This window comes from Cebidichthys violaceus, unplaced genomic scaffold (assembly GCF_023349555.1).
Source record: "Cebidichthys violaceus isolate CVI_PGR_0920_01 unplaced genomic scaffold, fCebVio1.0.p SCAF_11, whole genome shotgun sequence".
Taxonomy (NCBI): domain Eukaryota; kingdom Metazoa; phylum Chordata; class Actinopteri; order Perciformes; family Stichaeidae; genus Cebidichthys; species Cebidichthys violaceus.
Genome location: NW_027176274.1, coordinates 748671 through 773069, shown reverse-complemented (window position 1 = coordinate 773069; position 24399 = coordinate 748671). Strand labels below are relative to the sequence as shown.

At 47.5% G+C, this 24399-nt stretch overlaps 1 protein-coding gene across 13 annotated transcripts in view; it reads right to left on the bottom strand.

Moving 5' to 3' along the window:
* Window positions 1–24399, bottom strand: part of ttn.2 (titin, tandem duplicate 2) — a 203742-nt gene that overhangs the window by 29091 nt on the left and 150252 nt on the right. For all 13 annotated transcript variants that reach the window (XM_068736078.1, XM_068736131.1, XM_068736139.1 and 10 more), the window contains 13 exons: window positions 24041–24343; window positions 23431–23733; window positions 23040–23345; window positions 22177–22464; window positions 21322–21612; window positions 20666–20953; window positions 19967–20554; window positions 19147–19251; window positions 18856–19053; window positions 18424–18720; window positions 17712–18299; window positions 17260–17562; window positions 34–17127 (listed from right to left, as the gene is read on the bottom strand). In XM_068736078.1, coding sequence (XP_068592179.1) covers window positions 34–17127; window positions 17260–17562; window positions 17712–18299; window positions 18424–18720; window positions 18856–19053; window positions 19147–19251; window positions 19967–20554; window positions 20666–20953; window positions 21322–21612; window positions 22177–22464; window positions 23040–23345; window positions 23431–23733; window positions 24041–24343 — 20952 coding nt within the window. The remainder of the gene's footprint in view (window positions 1–33; window positions 17128–17259; window positions 17563–17711; window positions 18300–18423; window positions 18721–18855; window positions 19054–19146; window positions 19252–19966; window positions 20555–20665; window positions 20954–21321; window positions 21613–22176; window positions 22465–23039; window positions 23346–23430; window positions 23734–24040; window positions 24344–24399) is intronic.

Here is a 24399-nt window from a genome sequence, read left to right as displayed (position 1 = left end):
ATATATATATATATATGACTTAAAATTCAATACCTGTGATCTTGGTTGCCTCTTTGGTCTCAGCAGAAACACCAACACCGTACTCATTCTCGCCTGTCACTCTGAAGAAGTAGACTTCTCCCTCCAGCACGTCCATCACCTTGTATGTCAGTCTGTTGCAAGTGTCAGTCAACCTGGTCCAGCCTTTTTTGCTGGCCTCACGGATATCAACAAGGTAGTTCTTGACTGGTCCTCCTCCTTCATTCTCAGGAGTGTCCCAGGTTACAGTAGCAGAGGTCTTGGTCACGTCCTTGACCCCTACATGGGCAGGAGGTCCAGGGGAATCCAGGACTCTGACATTGAGTGTCAAGCAGGAGGTTCCAGCTACGCTGGACAAGGTGATGGTGTATTTGCCAGAGTCATTGCGAGTTGCTTTTTCTAAGGTGATGGAGGAGAAGGTGTCTGTGGTGTCAATGGCAGCACGAACTCTAAGGTCAATATCAGGCTTAGACCACGTAACACTAGGGATGGGTTTGCCTCTGAAGGGTACTGTCATGGTGAATGAGCTACCATCCTTTACAATAAGAGTCTTCCTCATATCATTGCTGATGTCAAAGACTGGCTCCTCCTCTCTTTCTTTGGCGACCTGTTTGTTTGATTCAGGACTAGGCTCACTGGCTCCAATCTTGTTAATGGACTTGACAACAAATACATATTCAGCCCCAGGTGTCAATCCCACCACTGTAAACTCTGTGTTCTTGGTATTCTGGACTCCCGTAATCCATTCATCATCTAAAGTATTCCTGTATTTGACTCTGTAACCAGTCACAGGTGATCCACCATCAAATAGTGGCTTATTCCATGACAAGGTGACTGTTGTCTTTGAAGAGTCGATGATCTTTGGCTTAGCAGGAGGTGAAGGCAGGAACAGTGGGTCTTCAGCCTTTGTAAGTGGGCAAGGAACGCTGGGAGCACTGAGGCCAGCAGAGTTCTCTGCAAACACTCGGTACTCATACTCACCGCCCTGACGAAGGTGTGAAGCTTTGACTCTGAGGTCATAAACAGGTTTCTTGTTGACACGGCACCAGCGAAGGCCAGTCTTCTCTCGCTTCTCAATGACATAGCCAGCGATACTGCTGCCACCATCAGAAACTGGTCTTTCCCAACAGATGGTCATTGCCTCACTAGTAATTGAGGTGACCTGTACATTAGTGGGAGCGGCAGGCACAGTGAATGGATCCACGGCCTTTGTTGGCTCACTCTCCAGGGCCTCACCATCCCCATATTTGTTGACTCCCCTGACTCTGAAGATGTACTCATTTCCTTTGAGCAGCTTGGTCACTTTACAGGTAGTTGCCTTCATGTCACCATAGACAATAGTCCAGGTGAGCCGACTGGTCTCACGTTTCTCAACAATGTAGTGCATGATTTCAGCTCCACCATTCTCCTGAGGGGGGCCCCAATTTATGGTGCATTTCTCGCCTGTCAGGCCAGATACTGCCAGAGGTCCCGAGGGAGGTCCAGGTCTGTCCAAAACTTTACAGTTGATAGCCACAGACCGGGTTCCTGCTACATTGTGCAAGGTCAGGACATACTGGCCAGAGTCCCTCCTGATAGCGTCTCTGACAATCAGTGTAGTTGTGAAATTGGTGGAGGTGATTTCACACCTGGCCTTCTCCTCAATCTCCTTTCCATCCTTAGACCATGATACAACTGGGAGTGGACGGCCCGTGATTTCAGCATCAATTCGAATGATCTCTCCAGCCTTAATGACAACCAGCTGTCTCAACTTATCTTCCAGGATAATAGTGGGAGGGTCAACATCATCCTTGACTGTAACAGGACCGGTGCTCTCTGAGGGAGCACTCAACAGCTCTGCAGAATTCTTAGTGATGACGTGGAAGTCATATTGGACATCTTCTGTGAGGCCTGTGACATCGAAGTAGGTGTCTTGCAGGTTGGTGAAGTTGCATTTTAGCCAGCGGCCATTGGGAAGTTCTTTACGCTCAATAATGTACCCAGTTACCTTTATTCCGCCATCATACTCTGGTTTGTCCCAGAAGAGGGAAACTGAGGTCCTGGTAATGTTGGTGACTCTAAGGTTACGTGGAGATTCACATGGATCCCTGGCTGCCACAGCGTCACTGGCCTTAGTGCAAGGACCAATTCCAGCCATGTTCTCAGCATAGACTCTAAACTGATACAGCAGGCCTTCTTCAATGCCTGTCATTTTAAACTGGTTCTCAGCCAGCAGACCTCTGTTGACCTTGGTCCACAGGATGCTGCTTTGGTCTTTGCATTCAATGTGATAACCAATTACAGGGCTGCCACCATCACTGGCAGGTCTGCCCCATACCACGAGCAAGCCATACTTGGTGGCATGGGAAACATGGACATTGGTTGGAGGGCCAGGAGGCTCGAAGGGATACTGAGCAATAACGGGAGTAGAGTCAATGGCAGAACTCTTGCCATAACGGTTCTCAGCTGCAATACGGAACTGATACTCTGTTCCCTGATTAAGACGCGACACCTTGATTGATGTCCTGGCTACTGTGGCTGAGACAATCTGCCATGAGGTTGTGGTAGTGTCTCTCTTCTCCACAACATAGTTGTTAATTTGGCATCCACCATCATAGGTTGGAGCATCCCAAGACAGAGAGATGAAGTCAGCGCTCACCTCATCCATCTTAATGTTGCTGGGTGGGCCAGGTTTGTCTAGGATTATAACAGATATTTCAGCTGTGTTAGTGCCAACTGAGTTTGTCAGAGTAATCACATACTTTCCTACATCCTCCTTGGTTGCATCCTTGATGACAATCTTGGATGAGGTCTTGGAAGTAAGAACATTAACCCTTGTTGTCTGCTTAAGCACTTGGCCGTCCTTCTTCCAGGACACTTCAGGATGAGGTCTGCCTCTGAAGGGAACATCAATCTTCAGGTCATCTCCTGCTTTTACACTGTATGTGTTGTACACCAGGTTGACAGTGGGCTCCATCGTGATGTCCTTTACAACCACGGGGGTAGCCAGAGGCTTAGCATCACTCTTGCCCTTATCATTCACAGCAGTCACCCTGAAGGAATATTCCTCTCCAGTTGTGAGTCCACCAATAGTAGCTTCCAGTGCTTTGACTTCACTGCACACGGACCATTTGTCATCTCCCGTTGGCTGCATCTCAACAATAAAGTTTGTAATCTTGCTGCCTCCATCATGATCAGGTTTCTCCCAGGAAAGAGAGACTGTATGACGAGTTACGTCAACCAGGACAATCTTCCCAGGGGGCAAAGGAGCCTCAGCCACCTTGACTTGATCCGTGGAGACAGGCAGACCTACTCCGAGCTCATTCACAGCCAACACACGGAAATAGTATCGGCCTCCCTCCTGCAGGTCGGAAATGAGGTAAGAGTTCCTCACACAGTTGGTGCAAACACTAGTGAAAGCCATTCTCTTCTGCTCTCTCTTCTCCACAATATAGTGTGATATCTTAGCCCCACCATCTATTAAAGGAGGCTCCCAGGAGAGAGAGACAGAAGTTCTCTTCACATCCTTAACCACCAGGTTGGTAGGAGCGCTGGGGGAGTCCAGAACTCTGACATTGACAAAGGCTGATTTAGAACCACTGAGGTTCTCAAGGTTCAGTACATATTTGCCAGTGTCGAATCTATCGACATTCTCGATAACCAGCATTGTGTAAGAGCTTGTGACTTCAATCTGGGCACGCTCATTCAAAGTGCCATCGGCCTTTGACCATTTGACCTCTGGCTCTGGCTTTCCTCTGATTGTCACAAACAGACGCAAGGAAGCGGTGGCACGAACATTGACCATCTTTCTCAGGTCAGCATCTAGTTCAATTTCAGGAGCCTCCAGCTTCTCTGCAGCGATCACAGAACCAGGAAGGTCCACGTGCTCTCCTACTCCCTCACAGTTAACGGCACAGATGCGGAAGTTGTACTCTGCATTCTCCTTCAGATGCTTTACAGTGTAGTGAGTGGCCTGAACACCAGTGGGTGGTGTGCAAGTGATCCATTCATCATCTGCTGCGTCCTTCCTTTCAACAACATATCCGCTTATCTGTGCTCCACCATCATAGATAGGCCTGGACCAGGACAGGGAAACCGTGGTGCTTGAATGGCCGGTGACTTTGGGGTTATTTGGAGATCCTGGTGGATAAATGGCATCACAGGCTTTGATGTATTCAGTTGGTGCACTAGGCTTTCCCACACCACCAGCATTTTCAGCTGAGATCCTGAATTCATAGGAGTGGCCCTCTGTGAGGCCAGTGCATCTGAATCTCAGGTCACTTAGTCTCTTCTTATTGCACTTAGTCCATCTGATGCCATCCATATCACGTTTTTCAAGGATATATCCTTCAATCTCGGCTCCTCCATTATGCTCTGGTCTCTCCCATGTAAGCACAATGGAGTCCCTAGTGATAGCGCTGGTCTCTAGGTAGCAGGGGGCACTGGGAGTGGTGAAGGGGTTACGAGCAAAAACAGGCTCAGATTCCAAAGGTTCACCAACACCATATTTATTCACAGCAGTGACTCTAAAGATGTATTCATTGCCGGGCAGCAGTTTTGTGATCTTGTAGCTGATGGCCTGGATCTTGGGCTCAACCACGGTCCATGACAAACGACTGGTCTCTCTCTTCTCAATGATGTAGTGCGAGATGCTGGCTCCACCATCATGTGAGGGATGGTTCCAGTGCAGATAACATTTTTCAGCTGTGACCCCTTTGACTTCTAGTGGGCCATCTGGAGGACCAGGTCTATCCAGAACTTTAACATTAACTGGGACCATCTTCATTCCTCCTACATTGACAAGTTTGAGGTAAAAGTGCCCACCATCTACCCTGATGCAATCCTTGACTGTCAGGATGGTACGTGTGAGGGTGGTCTTGACCTCCATTCTTGGTGTGGTTTGGTCAATCTCTTTTCCATCCTTTAACCAAATTACTTCAGGCAGAGGCTTGCCAGTATAGTCAGCATCAATGACAAATGTCTCACCAGCACTAACAACAGTCATGTCCTTGAATTTAGAATCCATGGTGGCATCTGGAGCCTCAATTTCATCTTTGGCAGTAATCTCTCCTGTGCTCTGAGAAGGACGGCTGGAAATTCCTGCAGCATTCCTGGCAATGATTCTGTACTCATAAACACAGTCCTCAGTCAGGCCAGTGACTGTGTACTGGGTAGTAATGATGTTGGTGAAGCTGGCCTTCATCCAGCGGGTATCTGGGTGCTTCTTCCTCTCAATCACATAGCCAGTGATTGCACTGCCTCCATCATACTGTGGCCGTGTCCACTGAAGCGTCACAAGATTTCTGGTAATATTAATGGCCTCAGGAGTGCCTGGTGGGTCACAGGGGTCCCTGGCTACTGTGCTCTCAGAGACCTTGCTAGCTGGGCTGAGTCCAGCAATGTTCTCAGCATAAACTCTGAATTCATACTCAATAGCTTCTTCCAGCTCTGAAGTCTTGAAATGTGTGTCTGGGATTAGAAGCTTGTTGAGTTTAGTCCACAAGAGGCTGTTCTTCTCCTTTCTCTCGAGGTGATAGCCTAGAACTGGGCTGCCTCCGTTGTTGGTGGGAGCTTTCCACTCAACAACCATGTTTTCCTTTGTTGCAGCAGACACAGTTGGTGTTCCAGGAGCAGCAGGCTCACTGAATGGATACTGAGCAATAACATTGGAAGAGACAATGGCAGAACTCTTTCCATATCTATTCTCAGCAGACACTCTGAATTGATACTCAATTCCAGTCTTTAAATTGGTGACTTTGATGGTTGTTCTGGCAATAGTAGCAGACACAATCTGCCATGCTGTTGTGGTGGTATCTCTCTTCTCCACAATGTAGTTGTTGATTTGACAGCCTCCAGTATACTCTGGTGGCTCCCAGGAGAAGGTGACATAATTAGAGCTCACCTCCTCAATCTTCACAGGGCCTGTGGGTGGGCCAGGCTTTTCAAGAATGACGACAGTAATCTCCTCTGTAGCTGTTCCAACACTGCTGGTGGCTGTGATGGTGTATTTGCCAGAATCGTCTCTATTTGCATCCTTGATGCACAGCTTAGTAGATGATAGTGTGCTGGCTACATTTAGTCTAGTTGTCTCCTTAAGAGGTTGTCCATCCTTCTTCCATTCAACCTGGGGAACAGGGCGCCCAATCACTGGAATCTCAATCTTCAGATCCTCACCATTCTGTATACTGTAAGTGTTGACTGTCATCTTAAATCCGGGCTTGATAGTTACATCTTTAGCAGTGACTGGTGCAGCCAGGGCCCTGGGGTCACTCTTTCCCTTTTCATTGAAAGCTGACACTCTAAAGAGGTACTCATGACCCGCACTTAGGCTTGTGACGGTGCCCTCACAAGTTTTGGCTGTGGCGGCCACCACCCATTCTTCTGAACCCACAGGCTGCATCTCAATGTAGTAGCCCATAATCCTGCTGCCTCCATCATGGTCTGGCTTCTCCCAGGAGAAGGAGGCAGAGGTTTTAGACACTTCAGTCAAAGTGACTTTACCGACTGATAGAGGAGGCTCAGAGGTCTTAACTGAGTCTTCTGTCTCAGCTGGCTGTCCAACACCAAACTCATTCTCCGCTAAGATTCTGAAATAGTAGATTTGTCCCTCAGTGAGGCCGGTGATACGGTAGCTTGTCTTTGTGCACTTGTTGTCCACGTTAGAATAAACTACCCTGGTTGACTCACGCTTTTCAACAAGGTAATTCTTGATTCTTGAACCTCCATCAATAAGGGGAGGCTCCCAGGTCAAAGTGACACTTTCCCTCTTAATGTCTTTTACTGTCAGATTCACAGGAGCCCCTGGAGTGTCCAGGACTTTAACAGAAACAAAGGCTGATTTGGTGCCAGCGCTATTTTCCAAGTTGAGGATGTATTTTCCAGCATCATATTTGTCACAGATGTCAATGGAGAGCTGTGAGTATTCTTCACCAGAGTCTATCTGAGCTTTAATGGGCAGTGCTCCATCCTCTTTGGCCCAGCTGATCTCAGGAGTAGGATGGCCTTTGAATGGAATACAGATTCTCATTGAGCCTCCTGCACGGACAACTATTCCCTTCCTGAGCTCTGCATCCAGAATCATCTCTGGAGGATCAAGCTTATCCAATGGTTTCACGACTCCCTCGATCTCGGTGGGCTCACCAACACCCAGCTTGTTAAATGCACATATGCGCAACTTGTATTCCTGGTGCTCTATCAACTTAGTGATGGTAAACTTGGTAGCATTAACTCCAGAAGGTGGGGTGCATATGCTCCACTCCTCCTCATCAGCCTTAGTAATTTCCACAGTGTATCCTTGAATCTCACAACCACCATCATAGATAGGCCGGTGCCAGGCCAGACTGATGGTGTCTTTAGTCACATTGACCACATGGGCATTGGAGGGACAGCCCGGTTCAAAGGAAGGGTCACAGGCTTTGAGGTAGGATGTAGGTGGGCTTGGCTGACCCACTCCAGCTACATTCTCAGCAGATACCCTGAATTCATATTCATGGTCCTCAGTCAGTCCAGTTACTCTGAAACGTAAGTCTGTCACTCTGCGTTTGTTGCACTTGGTCCATCTCACTCCAGCTCTGTCTCTCTTCTCAACAATGTAACCACCAATCTCACTGCCTCCAGTTGTCTCAGGGCGGTTCCAGCAGACAGTCATGGAGTCTCTGGTAATGTTAGTGATTTCAAGCTCCTGAGGTGAGCCAGGGGGAACAAATGGATTTCTCATGATAACTGGCACTGATTCAAGAGGCTCGCCCGTTCCGTATTTGTTGACAGCCATGACTCTGAAGATGTACTCATTGCCCTTCAACAGTTTCGTAACCTTGAACATGGTAGCTCCACAGTCACTGGAGACTACAGTCCAAGCCAGGCGGCTGGTTTCTCTCTTCTGAATGATGTAGTGTGAAATGCTAGCTCCTCCATCGTGTCTGGGGGGCAACCATGACAGTGAGCACTTTTCCTCAGTAACATTGCTGACAGTGAGAGGTCCCTCTGAGGGACCGGGTCTGTCCAGGACCTTCACACTGAATGGGACAGTCTTAGTTCCAGCTACATTAGTCAGAACCAGTGTGTACTGTCCACCATCCACTCTGATGGCCTCTTTCACAACGAGCAAAGCTTTAAAATCTGTGTTTTTAATCTCAGCTCTTGCTGAGTTTTCAACTTCAACATTTCCCTTGAACCACTGAGCTGTGGGGATGGGCTTTCCTTCCACACTGGCCTCCAGACTGAAAATCTCTCCAGCATTGATAACAATGGTCTGGTTGTACATAGGATCTGTCTCACACTTAGGTGGGTCAATTTCATCCATGGCTGTGATGGATCCTGTGCTCTCAGAGGGCTTGCTGACAGCACCTGCTGCATTCCTTGCAATTACTCTGAAATCATATTTACTGTTTTCTGTCAGACCAGTAACTGTGAATTCATGTTCAATGACATTTGCAAAGCTGGCCTTCATCCACTTTCCCTCAGGAAGGTCACGTTTCTCCACTACATAGCCAGTAATTAAGCTTCCACCATCATACTCTGGAGCGGTCCACTTCAGCTTCACGGAGTGCCTGGTCACAATCACAGCCTCAGGACGGCCAGGAGGATAACATGGGTCACGGGCTACATAAACCTCAGAGACTTTGCTGCATTTTCCGATGCCAACAATATTCTCAGCATAGACTCTGTACTCATACTCAATGCCTTCCTCAAGAGGAGTAGATTTGAACCTGCAATCTTGGATGAGCATTTTGTTGATCTTGGTCCAGAGGATACTGTTCTTCTCCTTACGCTCCAGATGGTAGCCCAAAATGGCACTTCCTCCATCAGATGGGGGTTTGTGCCACTCAACCACCATATAGTCTTTAGAGTATGTAGACACAAATGGTGTTCCTGATGGGCCAGGCTCCTGGAATGGATACTGAGCCACAACAGGCGCTGAATCGATTGCATAACTCTTTCCATATCTGTTCTCAGCATAGATTCTGAACTGGTATTCACTGCCTGTCTTCAGATTGCTCACTTTTATCGTGGTCCTTGCCAGAGTGGCAGATAAGACCACCCAGTTGGTTGTTGTTGTGTCTCTCTTCTCAACCACATAGTTGGAGATTGGGCAACCACCTGTATATGTAGGAGGTTCCCAGTTAAGAGTCATACTCTCAGCACTGACATCCTCAAATTTGACAGGGCCTGTTGGTGGGCCTGGTTTGTCCAGGGTAATCACCTCAATAGTGGCATCCTTGGAACCCAGGGTATTGACAATATTGATGCTGTACATGCCTCCATCGTCTTTGGTAGCATCTTTTATGGTGAGAGTGGTGTGACGTGCTGAGTCAGTGACATTGACTCTGGTGGTCTGCTTAAGGGCTGCTCCATCCTTGGTCCAAGTGATAGTTGGCTTTGGATGACCAGCAAATGGGACTTCAATCTTGAGGTCATACCCCACCTGGACACTGTAGGTGCTCATTTGGGGTCTAACAGAAGGCTCAATCACAAGGTCCTTAGTTACAACTGATTGAGCCAGTTGTCTGGGGTCACTTTTGCCCTTGTCATTTACAGCAAAAACTCTGAACTGGTACTCCTCTCCCTTGAGCAGATTTGTCACTACAGTCTCCAGTGCTTTACCACTGGCGCACAGAGACCAAGTTTCGCTGTCCTTAGGTGCCAATTCAACTTCATAGTAACTGATCCTACTGCCGCCGTCATGTTCAGGCTTCTCCCAGGATAGAGTTACGGTGCTAGAAGTGACGTCAACAACACTAACTTTACCAGGTGGCTGAGGCTTTTCAGATACCTTAACTGGTTCTATAGTTTTAACAGGGAGACCCACACCATATTCATTCTCAGCCGAGACTCTGAAGAAGAAGATTCCACCCTCTGGAAGAGGCTCAACTTTCCATGACATCTTGTTGCAGGTGGTGATGGGAGAATAAACTTTCCTAGTGCTCTCACGCTTCTCAACAATATAATGCTTAATCTTTGAGCCACCATCTAGATGTGGAGGCTCCCATGTGAGAGTGACGGAATTCTTGGTAATCTCTTTCACCAAGAAGTTAGCTGGTGGACCAGGTGAATCCAAGACTCTGACACTGATGAAGACTGACTTCACTCCGCTGGCATTCTCTGCAGTCAGGGTGTACTTGCCAGTGTCAAATCTGTCAACATTCTCAATGACAAGTGAAGCATAGCTGCTTGTATTGTCAATCAGGGCAGTTTCCTTAATCTCGCCCTCAGTCTTCCCCCATTTCACCTCAGGAGCTGGACGACCTCTCACAGGAACAAACAGCCTAAGAGTACTTGCTGATCTAATGTTGATCATCTTTCTCATGTCAGTATCCAAGTCAAGATCAGGGGCCTCAAGCTTTTCCTCCAGCAGAATTTTTCCTGGAATATCAGCATGCTCACCAACACCAATTTTGTTGATGGCACACACTCTGAATTGGTATTCGTGCTTCTCCAGAAGCTTTTTCACTGTAAATTTGGTGTCTGTGATTCCAGTTGGAGGAGTGCACATAAACCACTCATCAGTTGCTATATCGCAGGCCTCAACAATGTAAGCCTGAATCTCACAGCCACCATCATAGATGGGTTTGCTCCATGTCAGGGAAACAGTGGACCGAGATGTGTCCACCACCTTGGGGTTGTTTGGTGGGCCTGCTTTGAAGATTGGATCCAATGCTTTGTAGTACACTGTTGGTGCACTAGGTGTGCCAACCCCTGCAGCATTTTCAGCAGCAACTCGGAATTCATAGCTGTGGTTTTCTAGGAGCCCTGTCACTCTGAAGCGCAGCTCACTCACTGTGCGCTTGTTGCACCTGGTCCATCTCACACCGTCCTTGTCACGTTTCTCAACAATGTATCCCTGAATAGGGCTGCCACCATCATTAGTTGGTCTATCCCAGGTCACCACCATTGAGTCTTTGGTGATTGTGGAGACTTCTACATCTGTTGGTGAGTTGGAAGTGACAAATTGATTTTTGGCAATCATCGCCTCAGATTCCAGAGGCTCACCAACTCCGTATTTGTTGACTGGAATCACTCTGAAGATGTACTCATTACCAGGAAGAAGTTTTGTGATCTTCAGGCTCAGTGTCTGAACCTTTTGTTCAACTACAGTCCAAACCAGTCGGCTGGTTTCCCTCCTCTCAACAATGTAATGTGAAACATCGCTACCTCCATCTTGCAGGGGACATTTCCAGGCAATGGAACATTTCTCACTGGTGACCCCATAGATGGAGATAGGGCCCTCGGGTGGACCTGGTCTGTCCAGGACCTTGACATTAATGTTAACTGATTTCTCTCCTCCAACATTCTTTACCAGCAAAGTGTACTGACCTCCATCAACACGGATAGCTTCTCTAACCACTATGCAAGCTGTGAAGTCTGTGTTCTTGACCTCTAGGCGTGCTGCTTCAGAAATCTCTTTGCCTTCCTTCAGCCAGTGTACAGTGGGCACAGGCTTACCAGAGATACCAGCATCAAGCCTGAATGTCTCTCCAGCATTTACCACCACAGCCTGGGAGTACTTAGCTTCTAAGTCAATCTTGGGTGGATCCACCTCATCCTTAGCAGTGATGGCTCCAGTAGAATCAGAGGGCTGGCTGGAGACACCTGCTGAATTCCTGGCAATGACACGGAACTCATAAATTTGATCTTCAGTAAGTCCTGTGACAACAAATTCAGTCTCAATGACGTTGGCGAAACTAGCCTTCATCCAGCGGCCGGATCCTTCCTTCTTCTCAACCACATAGCCTGTGATCTTGATGCCACCGTCATAGTCAGGTTTGGTCCATCTGAGTGTCACTTGGTTTCTTGTCACAATGACAGCCTCTGGTTTTCCTGGTCTGTCACAGGGATCTCTGGCCACTTGCATTTCACTCAGTTTGCTGGCTTTGCTGAGGCCAACAATGTTCTCGGCATAGATTCTGAACTCATATTCAATACCCTCCTCAAGGCCAATTACCTTAAATCTGTTCTCTGGGATTATTTGTTTGTTCTGTTTCACCCACAGTATACTGTTTCTCTCCTTGAGCTCCAAGTGGTAGCCCAGAATTTTGCTCCCACCATCATTGCTGGGTGTATCCCATACAACCACCATGCTCTCCTTGGTGGCTGACTGGACCACAACAGAACGTGGTGAGCCGGGCACCTCAAATGGATACTGAGCAACAATAGTTTCAGAGAGCAGGACAGAGGACTTGCCATATCTATTCTCTGCAGCAATCCTAAACTGGTACTCAACTCCAGTCTTCAGACGGGCTGCCTTGATAGTGGTTCTGGCCACAGTAGCTGACACAATCTGCCAGTTAGTGGTAGATGTGTCTCTCTTCTCAACAATGTAATTGCTGATGGCACATCCACCGTCATACTCTGGTGGATTCCAGGACAACACCACGCTGTCAGCAGTGACCTCATCCAGCTTAATTGGGCCAGTTGGAGGAACAGGCTTATCTAGAACAATGACACTGAGGTCTGCAGATGTTTCTCCAACTGTGTTGGTCAGTTTGATGGTGTATGTGCCCACATCTTCTCTGCAAGCCTCCTTAATAACCAGGAGAAGGTTTTTGTCTGTGGCTTCAGCATTAACTCTTGTTGTCTCCTTGAGAACAATGCCATCTTTGAGCCAAGTTGCTGTAGCCTTTGGACAGGCAGCATATGGCACATCTATCTTCAGATCATCTCCTGCTAGCACACTAAATGTGCTGAAAATCAGTTTAAATGTTGGTGAGATGACTAGGTCTTTAGCCACCACAGGCAAACTAAGAGAACGTGGATCACTAACTCCCTTTTCATTGGCGGCTGAGATACGGAACATGTACTCCTCTCCCTGTGTAAGGCCTGTTACAAGAGCCGCATTGGTCTTTACCACCATGACCTGGGTCCACTTCTCACTGCCTTTACCCTGCATCTCAACAATATAGCCTGTGATTCTGCTGCCACCGTCATAGTCAGGCTTTTCCCAGGTTAGTGCAACACTGGAGCTGGTAACTTCAAGAAGGGACACTTTACCTGGTGGTAGAGGCTTCTCTGACACTTTAATTGATTCAGGAGTCTCTACTGGGAGACCAATGCCATATTCATTCTCAGCAAGGATTCTAAAGCAGTACATCTTTCCTTCCTCCAGGTCTCCAACTTTCCAACTGGACTTATGACAGCTGGCAGAGACTGTTGAGTAGGCCTTTCTGGTTGACTCTCGCTTCTCCACAATGTAGTTGCGGACTCTGGAGCCACCATCAATGAGAGGTGCATCCCAAACGAGGGAAACTGAATCTCTGGTGATCTCCTTGACAAACAGATTCTGAGGGGCTCCAGGGGTATCAAGCACCCGGACATTAATAAAGGCTGTTTTGCTTCCTGAGGCATTTTCCACCGTCACCATGTATTTACCTGCATCAAACCTGTCAACGTTGTCTACCTGAAGAGTGGTGAATGATGAGGTGATTTCAATGTTGGCTCTGTCCAGGGATTCTCCATGCTCTCTTGACCATTTAACTTCAGGTACTGGTCTGCCCTTGATAGGAACAAAGAGTCTCAGTGTGCTACAGGCTCTGAGGCTGACCACCTTACGCAGCTCTGCTCCAAGTTCAATTTCTGGGGGAAGCTGTCTGTCTTCAGCCTTGGGTGTTCCAGGAACAGCAGCGGGTTCTCCCACTCCCTCACAATTAGTGGCACAGACGTTGATTTTGTACTCTTGGTTTTCCTTCAAGTTGGTAATGGTGAAGGAAGTGGCTGTCCATCCCTTCTTTGGAGTGTGTATTGTCCACTCATCCTCTTCAGGATGGCAGGTCTCCACAATGTAACCAGTGATTTCAGAACCACCATCGTAGACAGGCTTGTTCCAGGCTAGGGTGATGGAAGACTTGGTTGTGTCCAGCACTCTTGGGTTCCCTGGTGGTCCAGGCTGGAATATGGTGTCTACAGCTTTGTAGAATGGACTGGAAAGACTAGGCTGGCTTACACCAGCATTATTCTCAGCAAAAATTCTGAATTCATATTCATGTCCTGTTGTGAGGCCAGAGGCCTTGAAGCGCAGGTCAGTTACAGTCCTCTTGTTGCATTTCACCCAGCGCAGGCCAGTCTTATCCCTTCTCTCAATTATGTAAGTGTTTAATCTGCTGCCTCCATCATGTTCAGGGCGCTCCCAGCAGACGACCATGGAGTCCTTGGTAATGGTGGTGACTTCAGGCTGCTGTGGTGGGTCACTGGGGACATACGGGTTGGCACAGACGACAGGTTCTGACTCTAGAGGCTCACCCACCCCATACTTGTTAACAGCCATGACTCTGAAGATGTATTCATTGCCCTTCAGGAGCTTGGTGACTTTGAACCTGTTTGCCTGAAGGTCTGTGGCCACGTTTGTCCATGCCAATCTACTGGTCTCTCGTCTCTGAATGATAAAGTACTCGATCTTGGCACCACCATCATGTGTTGGATGTAGCCAGTTAAGGACACATTTCTCAGCAGTGACATCAGTAACATTGAGGGAGTCTGGTGGCCCAGGTCTGTCGAGCACCTTGACATTGAAGGTGAACTTGGCAAAGCCACCAGGATTGCTGGCAGTGAGTGTAAAAGCACCTCCGTCTCTCCTCAGGGAGTCTTTGTTCATTAGAGTTGTGTGGAAGTCGGTTGTCTTTATCTCTAGCTTGGCTGTATCCTCAAGCTCCTTTCCTTCCTTGGTCCATACCAGAGATGGGATTGGCCTGCCAGTCACATTGGCCTCCAGCTTGAACAACTCTCCTGCCATGACAACAACATTGTTGCTATATGATGCATCAACATCAAGCCTGGGCTCTTCAATGTCATCTCTGCATGTGATTGCCTCTGATGACTGGGATGGAGCACTGACAGCACCAGCTGAGTTTCTAGCAAACACACGGAATTCATAAGTTGCATCTTCGATCAGACCACTGACTGTGTAGATGGTTTCCAGGATGTTGTTAAAGTTGGCTTTAAGCCAGCGTCCATTGGGCATCTCTCTCCTCTCTACTGTGTATCCAGTGATGGAAAATCCACCATCTCCCTCCGGTTTGGTCCAGGAAACTGTCACCTCATGTCTGGTGATATTCAGTGCCACAGGTCTGCCTGGTGGGTCAACTGGGTCCAGAGCATAAGTAGTCTCAGAGGGTTTGCTTGGTTTGCTGAGACCAGCCATGTTTTCAGCAATAACACGGTGTTCATACCCAATTCCATCAACAAGGCCTGTTGATTTGAAGATATTTCCGACAACAATCGCTTTGCTGATTCTCTGCCACAGAATGCTGTTTTTCTCTTTTCTGTCCACGTGATAGCCAAGGATGACACTACCACCATCAGAGGAAGGCTCATTCCAGCTCAGAGTCTGAGCATCCTTGTTGAAAGATGTGACCACAGGAGTGCCTGGCTGGCCCGGCACATCAAATGGATAGGCAGCAACCACTGGTTCAGAGATAATGCATGGTCCAATGCCATATCTGTTCTGGGCCTTGACACGGAATTGATATTGGGTTCCAGTGTTGAGTCGGGCTGCCTTGAATGTGGTGCGGATCACTGTAGCTGCCAACTCCATCCAGGAAGTACCGATAGTCTCCCGCATCTCAACAATATAGTTGTTGATGGGAACGCCTCCATCATTCTCTGGTGCCTCCCAAGACATGAGAACATAATCACATGAAACCTCGTCCAGCTTTATGGGACCAGTGGGAGGACCTGGGATGTCGTGGACCAGGACTGTGATTGTCTCAGTCACTGTACCCAGCGTGTTCTTTCCAGTCATGGAATACTGGCCTCCATCTTTCCTCTTGACCTCACTGATGTTGAGGATAGTTGACGTTGGTGTGGTTTCAATGTTCATTCTTTGTGTCTCCTTGAGCCTTATGTCTCCCTTCTTCCAGGAAACCACAGGTCTGGGTTTACCGAGCACTGGAATCTCCACCTTGATGCGATCCCCTGCTTTGGCGATTACCGTCATCTGGTAGACTCCACGCAGGTCAAAGGAAGGAGCGGATAACTGCTCTTTGATAATAGCAGGTCTGCTCTCACGTGGGTCACTCCTGCCTGATGCATTGACAGCCATTATACGGAAGGTATATTCTGCGCCCTCAATCAGATCTGTGACAGTGTAGTCCAGAGCCTTCAAGGTGTCCACATGGACCCACTGGTCAGTGTCTTTCTTCTGGGCCTCAATGACATATCCAGTGATCAAGCTGCCACCATCATGAAGGGGCTTGGTCCATGCTAGACTAGCACTGTCAGCTGACACATCTGTGACATACAAGTTCTCTGGTGCTGAGGGGGCCTGAGACACCCTGATTGGCTCTGGGGATTCAGCAGGTTCACCTACGCCCAGGTCATTCTCAGCAGAGATACGGAAGTAGTAGTAAGCTCCCTCCTCAAGGTCTGTAAACTTGAAGGAGCACTTCTGCCATGTAGTGCTAATTACTGTGTAGGCCTTCTTGGTGGCCTCCCTCTTCTCAAGAACATAGTTGCAAATCTTAGAACCACCGTCGATTATAGGGATTTCCCACTGGAGAGTGATGCTGTTCTTGGTGATCTCTCTGGGCTTGACGTTGACTGGTGGTCCTGGTGTGTCCAAAACCTTCACATTAACAAAGCCGGTCTTCTTCCCAGCAACGTTCTCGAGACACAGGTTGTACTTTCCAGCATCGTATCTGGTGCAGTCAGGAATAACCAGTAGAGTGTAGGACTCTGTGGTGTCAATGTGTGCACGTCTTTTCAGGTTGGTATCATCTTTGCTCCAGGTTACTTCAGGAACTGGACGACCCCTGATGGGAACAAACAGACGAATTGAAGCACGGCACCTGACCACCAGGGTTTTCCTGAGTTCAGCATCCAGCTCAAAGTCTGGGAGCATCTCCTGGTCCACCAGTTCAATCACTTTCTCAACCTCTGCAGGCTCACCAACTCCCTCGGAGTTTACAGCAGTGACTCTGAAGTGGTATTTGCCTCCTTTTTGAAGTTTACCAATGATATATTCAGTAACTTTCAATGGATACTGTGTCTCCACCTCCCAGTCATCATGCCCTTCCTTTTTGTACTCAACAATATATCCTTCTACTTCAAGACCACCATCGTAGTGGGGTCGGCCCCAGGCGAAGGAAGCTGTGGTTTTTGTGGTGTCTGTAATTCTGGTGTTGGATGGAGGACCAGGTGGATCTAATAAACAAGAAAAACATTTAGGAATCAAAATGCAGGTGCTTGATTTGTATTTTCAGATTTTTCTGCACATGCAACTCTCCTATCTTAAAATATGATCCAGAATAAAGTGATGAGTCTAGTTTTACTTACATACAATGTCCTTGGTCATCACAGGCTGTGATGGCTCACTTGGCTCCCCAAATCCAGCCTTGTTCTCAGCAGTGACTCTAAACTCATACTCTACTCCCTCAGTTAGGCCTTGCACCTTAAAGCGCAGGTCAGGGACTGACCTCTTACTGGCTCTCACCCATCTCATTCCTCTTCTCTCTTTCCTCTCTACACAATATCCTCTGATGTCACTTCCCCCGTCCTGTGCTGGTCTCTTCCATGAAATGGTGACAGCGTTCCTACTGATGTTATCAACCTCCGGGACTGATGGTGGGCCTGGTGGGCCTGGAGAAACAAAGAATGAAAGAACATTTTGGTCAGTTATGCCATGGTCTATGAAAACCTTCTCCTTGAAACGATTTTTTAAAATCTGATGGTTATTTGAATTTTAAATATCATACAACTATAATCATATGTAAACCACAAAAACTTACGGTAACTGTCAACCATTTTTATTGGACCAGACTGGCTTGAGTCTCCAATGCCATAGTGGTTCACAGCAAACACTCTAAAGATGTACTCGTTGCCCTTGATCAGCTTGCCGGCTACATATCTGCAGTCCATGACGTTTTCAGCTAGCTTGGTCCACTGCAGGCGGCTGGTCTCTCTCTTCTCAAGAATGTAGGACTTGATGGAGAAGCCTCCATCCTCCTCTGGTGGAAGCCAGGTCAGAGTACACTTCTCAGCTGAAATGTTACTGGCTTCGATGGGGCCCGGTGGTCCAGGCACATCCAGGACCTTCACCTTTACATGTTCTTCCTTAATGCCAAAGGGGTTGCTAGCGGTGATGGTGTACTCTCCCGTGTTCTTCCTGCTTGCGTACTTGATAGCCAAAGTGGAGGAGGTGGGGGTGCTGGTTATGGTGATGATGTCAGAGCTCTTCAATTCACGTCCTCCCTTTGACCAGACAGCAGTGGGTGGAGGTTTGCCCAAAATCTTGGAGGCTGAGACCAGGATGGTGTCTCCTGCCTTGACTGATACACCGTCCTTCATGTCTGGGTCAATAGTGATGGTTGGGGGCTCTGCAGAGAAGACAAAAGAAAGTTGCATTTTAATTGTCTAAAATTAAAAAAAGATTTCAAGGAGCTGCACTCATCCTCATTTTTAACTGCTAATCTACCCAAATCGGTTGACTACTCAGCTTACCATACTCATCCTTGCAGGTCAGAAGCTCAGTCGTCTCTGAGGGAACACTGATAGCCCCAGCAGAATTCTTGGCCCTGATCCTGAACTGATACTGAGCTCCCTCTGTCAGGTCAGTGACGGTGAAGGCACAGCCCTGGATGTTGACATGATTGGCCTTCATCCAGGCCTTGCCACCAGCCTCCAGCTTCTCCACCATGTAGCCTGTCAGCTTGTGGCCGCCGTCGTATTTGGGACTGGTCCACATCAGAGTGACCGTGGTCCTGGTGACATTAATCACGTCAGGCTTGCCGGGAGGATCTAACAAAACACAGAGTAAATCCGTTAAAATGTACAGAAAAAAATAAAAAATGTTAGCATTGTAAGAAAAACTGGAGAGTTATCGAATAAGAATTTCAGTTTTCACATTTGGAAAAACAAAAGCCGTGAACTCACCAATAGGATCCAGGGCAACCACAGCCTCAGTGGCCCTGCTTGGCCTTCCAAGGCCGGCCATGTTCATGGCCATCACCCTGAACTCGTACTCTAGTCCCTCAATCAGGCCGGTGACTCTGCACTCCTTCACTCTCAGAGGAGTCTTAGTGGCACGTTTCCACATCAGACTGTTCCTCTCCTTAAACTCCACATGATATCCTACAGAGGACACAAAATCAGTTGGTCTCAATTACTGCAGTTTGCTATTGGCTCATGCTTAACTACAAACTGATATCCATCACAGTCTGTTACCAGTTATTGGGGAACCACCGGTGTCCTTTGGATCAGCCCAAGTCAAGATGGCTGATTCATGGCGGATGGTCACTATTTCTGGAGGAGCAGGCGCCTCGGGCACATCTGGAGGAAGCAGAGAAAGAGAAATTAAGAAACAAAAAAATTAACAAACCACAGAGTTGAAAAATCTTCACATGGCCACAAGTGCCTGATAACGCTTTACTTTGTCTTCATGAAGCTGTTACCATTACATTCTTTCACACATAACAGTATTCATCTCTATGATTAAAACTTTGTCCCTTAACACAAAACCTGAATTTCTAGCTCTAAAGTTATTTCACACTTATGCATTTTAATCTGTTTCTACAGAAATCTTTCTCTCTCTGAATCTTGCAGGCCTTTACACACCGGTGGCGTGACGAATAAATGACACGACAATGTGAAATACTCACCTGCGCATATTTTGCATTTAAACTATATCAGCAGCAATGCAAATTTGCAACAGTTGCAGGCACTTTTTTGATAAAAGGATTTAATAGATTCATGCAGACTGAGGACCAACTACCAGGATTCTATTGACCCAGAGCAGTCTGAGGTAAACTGTTGTATAAAGTAAGCTTCAGTTCCCTCTGATTAACAGTTATGCAGTGTATGTGTTTAGGGCTTTTATTGTGAAAGAAAAGAACAGAAGGTGTGGAACACAACTGATTTGCATGATTTAAGACTCTAGAGTTGACTAGATGACACTGACACTTGACATTAAAAATACTAACTAGCAACTGACAGACTATAACAGACATGTGATTGCCTCAGTAGTAGTTAGGAGTGTGATACTCACTAAATGGATGCTGGGCGATGACTGGGTCGGACCTCAGATACTCTCCAACCCCATACTTGTTCTCAGCAAACACTCTGAAGATGTACTCTTTTCCTTCGTGGAGCCGGATCACCCTCATAGTGGTCTTCTGGATGGCCGAGGCCACTGTGGCCCACTTGTTGTCCGTTGTCCTTCTCTTCTCCACGATGTAGTTGGACACCTCCGCACCGCCGTCGTCTGTGGGCGGCGCCCACTCCAGGGTGATACCATCAGCGGTGATCTCTTCAAACTTAATGGGTCCAGTGCAGATGCCGGGCTTGCCGACCACCTTCAGCTGGAACTTGCATTCCTTGGAGCCGCCGTTGTTCCTGACATGGATGTTGTAGGTCTCGGCGTCTCCTCTCTGGCAGTCTCTGATCAGCAGGGTGGTGACGCCGTGAGACGCCTCCACGCACATTCGGCCAGTGTCGCCGATCACTACGTCGCCTTTCTTCCAGGTGGCGGTGGGGAGAGGCACTCCGGTGATTGGGATGTTGATACGTGTGGTACTGCCCTCCTTCACCGTGCAGCAACCATCATGCAGAGCACTCAAGTTGCAGTCAGGCAGCACTGAAAAACAAAGGAATTTGCTTAACAGGAAATATTTAAAGACAAAACATTGGCTACAAACTTAACTAAAACAACATCCGTCACGATGGCGGAGTTGGACTGATTTCTTACCAAACTGGTCCTTGGCAACGACGGTGAGCTCAGTGGGTGGTCCCTCTCCGGACTCATTGAGCGCCTTGACTCTGAACAAGTACTCCTTGCCCTCAGTCAGCTCGCTGATGGTGTGCGAGGAGTTCTTGCCCTTGGTGATCTGCTTCCACTTCTGCTCGCCTTCACTCTGCTCCAGGATGTAAGCAGTGACATGGCTTCCACCGTCGCTGATGGGCTTCTTCCAGCCCAGGACGACCGAGTCCTTGGTGGTCTTTTGGGCTCTGAAGTCCGTCACTGGACCAGGTTGCTCTGAAAGGGGAGGAGGACGAATGAGTTAAGACCGAACATGTGGTTTTACATAAACAAGGTGTGTTTAACGTAGACTGTATATTTGAATTAAATTCGTAGCTTTTGATATATCTTGATGTTATGATTAAAAACTTACATATATGGTGATTATCTAATTTAATGATTCAATTAGTTTAAGACATTACCTAAAATTGATCACGTTTACCCCAACATAAATAAAGGATTTACTATATCGCTGGACTGGGGAGGGCAAATCTAAAATCCTGGTGATGCCCTTTGAATTGAGTCCTCTAATACTGATAATACTTTGATATACTTCACTGTACTCTGCTGTATAAAGATACGTAACAACAGAGACTTGTAGTTACCTGAGGCTCGGACGCTGCCGGCAGTCTCGCAGCCCTCCCCAATCCCGTAGGCGTTTTCGGCCAGTACTCTGAAGCAGTAGGCCTGTCCGGCCTCCAGGTTGGTGATCCTGTAGGAGATCTTGCAGCAGTCCGTCGCCACGCAGGTCCAGGCCTTCCTCTCGGCCAGACGTTTCTCTACGACGTAGCTCTTGACGGGGCTGCCGCCGTCGATCAGCGGGGCATCCCAGGTGATGCTGGCGTGGCTCCTGGAGGTCTCCTTCACAATCAGGTTCATAGGCGGTCCAGGAGAATCTGACGGGGGAAGGAGAGGCAATATTTCTGGTTTAGAGCTTTTGTTAACTGAACCGAGGTACAAATCACATCGTAGATTCACATAACAGGAGAGAAGAGTCTGAGCTTCAGCAGATTTGTTTTAGCTTTTTGGCAATTGTATCATTTTTAATAATCCAGTTTCTATCTTAAGCAATCATATTGCTCAGAATTAAACATATTTTGATACTACTTTTTACACAATCTAATTTCACTGTTCAAGCAAGCACAGTTTTGGTGATTTGCAGGTGAAAAGATGTGGACAGCAAGGTTAAAATTGGACTACATCAGGTTAGATATCTAGATATCTATATTTATCTTGATATCTATACATATTTAAATTAATTTCAAGAATTTGAACTGTGTTGCAGGTTCATAAAAGGACCAGACCTGCACTGAACTTTATTTATGAAAATAACTCTTCAACCATTAAATTTATCTTGATTTTAACCTTGATTTATTTTCACCTGTAACGTACCAAACACATGCTTACTGGGGTGTGTGCGCTCCACTTCATCTCCCTCATTGTGTTTCCTATTCTCTTACCGAGGACCTTGACCACAATGGTGTAGCTCTTGGAGCCGCTGCTGTTCTCCAGTGACAGGACGTATTTGCCGGCGTCATATCTGGTAACATCCTCGATCATCAGCAGGGTGTCCCACTCCGACGTCTTGATCAGCATGCCCTGCCTGTCCTTCAGGGTGGCGTCCACCTTCGTCCACGTCACCTTCGGTGCCGGGCGTCCCCTTAGGGGCACGTAGAGCCTCATGGTGACGCCGGCTCGAAGAACCAAAACCTTTCTGAGGTCGGCGTCCAGCTCAGCTTCAGGAGCGACTGGAGGACAGACAGAGGATTGCTTGATAATCAAACCCTTACTATTAGATCATTAGTTATATTCTTTATTCAATCTGACAATGTGTTGTTATCTGTTTCCCAGTCTTTTAGTAGGAGGAAGTGACTTGAAGCAACCAATTACAAGGCTGCTGTGTTAGCTAGCAGATAGTTAGCATAAGTTAATCAAGTTCACCAAAACTATTATTCCTGAAAATACATATTTATACAAAAGCTGATTGACTGAAATGAGTGATGATGCACTATGAAATATCCTGATATTGGAAATGAACCACTGAGGTAGAAGATTTCTATGTAGCTCAATGTTTCTTGTAACAGTTCACCTCACAGGACGTTATCACTTATTCAACTTAGTCTATCTTTTACTAGTTTATTAATTTAACCCTTTGTTGATCACTTTTAGAATTATTCTCTAATGTCCTTAGAGGACATCAAATCATACATCAATATTATTTTTTACTTTCACAGCGTTAATTTTTTAACCAACATTTTAGTCCTGATCACAGCTACCAAATATTCAATTTCAATAAAGTATAACAATCAGTTGAGGGACGTACTCAGGATGTCCTTGGCCATGTGGTTTCCAGGGACCTCGCTGGGTTCGCTGAAGCCAATCTTGTTGACGGCGATGACTCTGAACTGGTACTCGGCGTCGTCCATCAGACCCGTCATCACGAATTTGGTGGCCTGGAGCTTTTTCGGGATGTTGCACTTGGTCCAGTGCTCAGCGTCGACCCGCTTGCACTCGACCAGGTAGCCGATGATTTCACAGCCTCCGTCGTACGCTGGTTTGGTCCAGCTAAGGCTGATGGAGCTCCTGGTGGAGTCCACCACCTTGGGGAACGCAGGTGGGCCGGGAGGATCTGGAGAATTATAGCGACACGTTTGTTATTATTCACACATTTATTGAACACATTTTTTTTAGATGAGCCATCCGTTTTAACTTACAGACGGGGTCGACAGCCAGTGCAGCGTTGGACGCGTCACTGGGTTTGCCCAGACCGGCCTTGTTCATGGCGATGACTCTGAACTCGTACTCGGAGCCCTCGGTCAGCTGAATGGCCTTGATGGTCCTGTCGATGACCGGCCGGCGGTTGACCTTAGCCCAGGTCAGCTCAGTGGCCTCACGTTTCTCCACCATGTAGCCGAGGATGGTGGCCTTGCCGTCGTTGGCTGGGGCCTTCCAGCTCACTGTCATGGAGTCCTTAGTAATGTTGGTGATGACCGGTGGATCGGATGGACCGGGAACATCTGAAGGAAGAAGACAAGGTCATGACCATCAGAGTTTGAGTTTGTCTCATCTCACCAACAAGCAAAATGTGCAGCCTTGATAATCTGAACTCAGAAAAATTGCCCCCACTAGATTGTTAGATGACAAATGAAGTCTTTAGAAAAGATGTTCATCAAATCATACTTGACACATCATTGTTACCATGCATTTGCAGAGACAAGTTATAGAAAGTTCAATTAGTCCGGAATGTTTATAATTCACTGTATTTGGTACTTTTCAAATAGACCTCTGGATCCAGTGGCCTTAGCTATAGTGGTCTGAACATACCATACGGGTTCTTGACCATGACGGGGTCGGTCGTGATGTGGTCACCCGTGCCGTACTGGTTCTCAGCACTGACTCTGAACTCGTACTCGTGGCCCTCGATGAGTTTCTCTACTAAGCAGTCAGTGACGTGTCCATGGATGTTGGCAGAGACCAGCGCCCAGTTGGCCCTGCTGGTCTCACGCTTCTCGATGATGTAGTTGGTGATCTCAGAGCCGCCATCTGCAAGCGGGGGCTCCCATCGCACCTTCACACGTTCGGCAAACACTTTAACAATTTTCACTGAGGCTGGAGGGCCTGGTTTGTCTGCAGGGGAAAGAGACGGAGATTAGCTTCTTTGTTTATCTGTACACATAAAATAC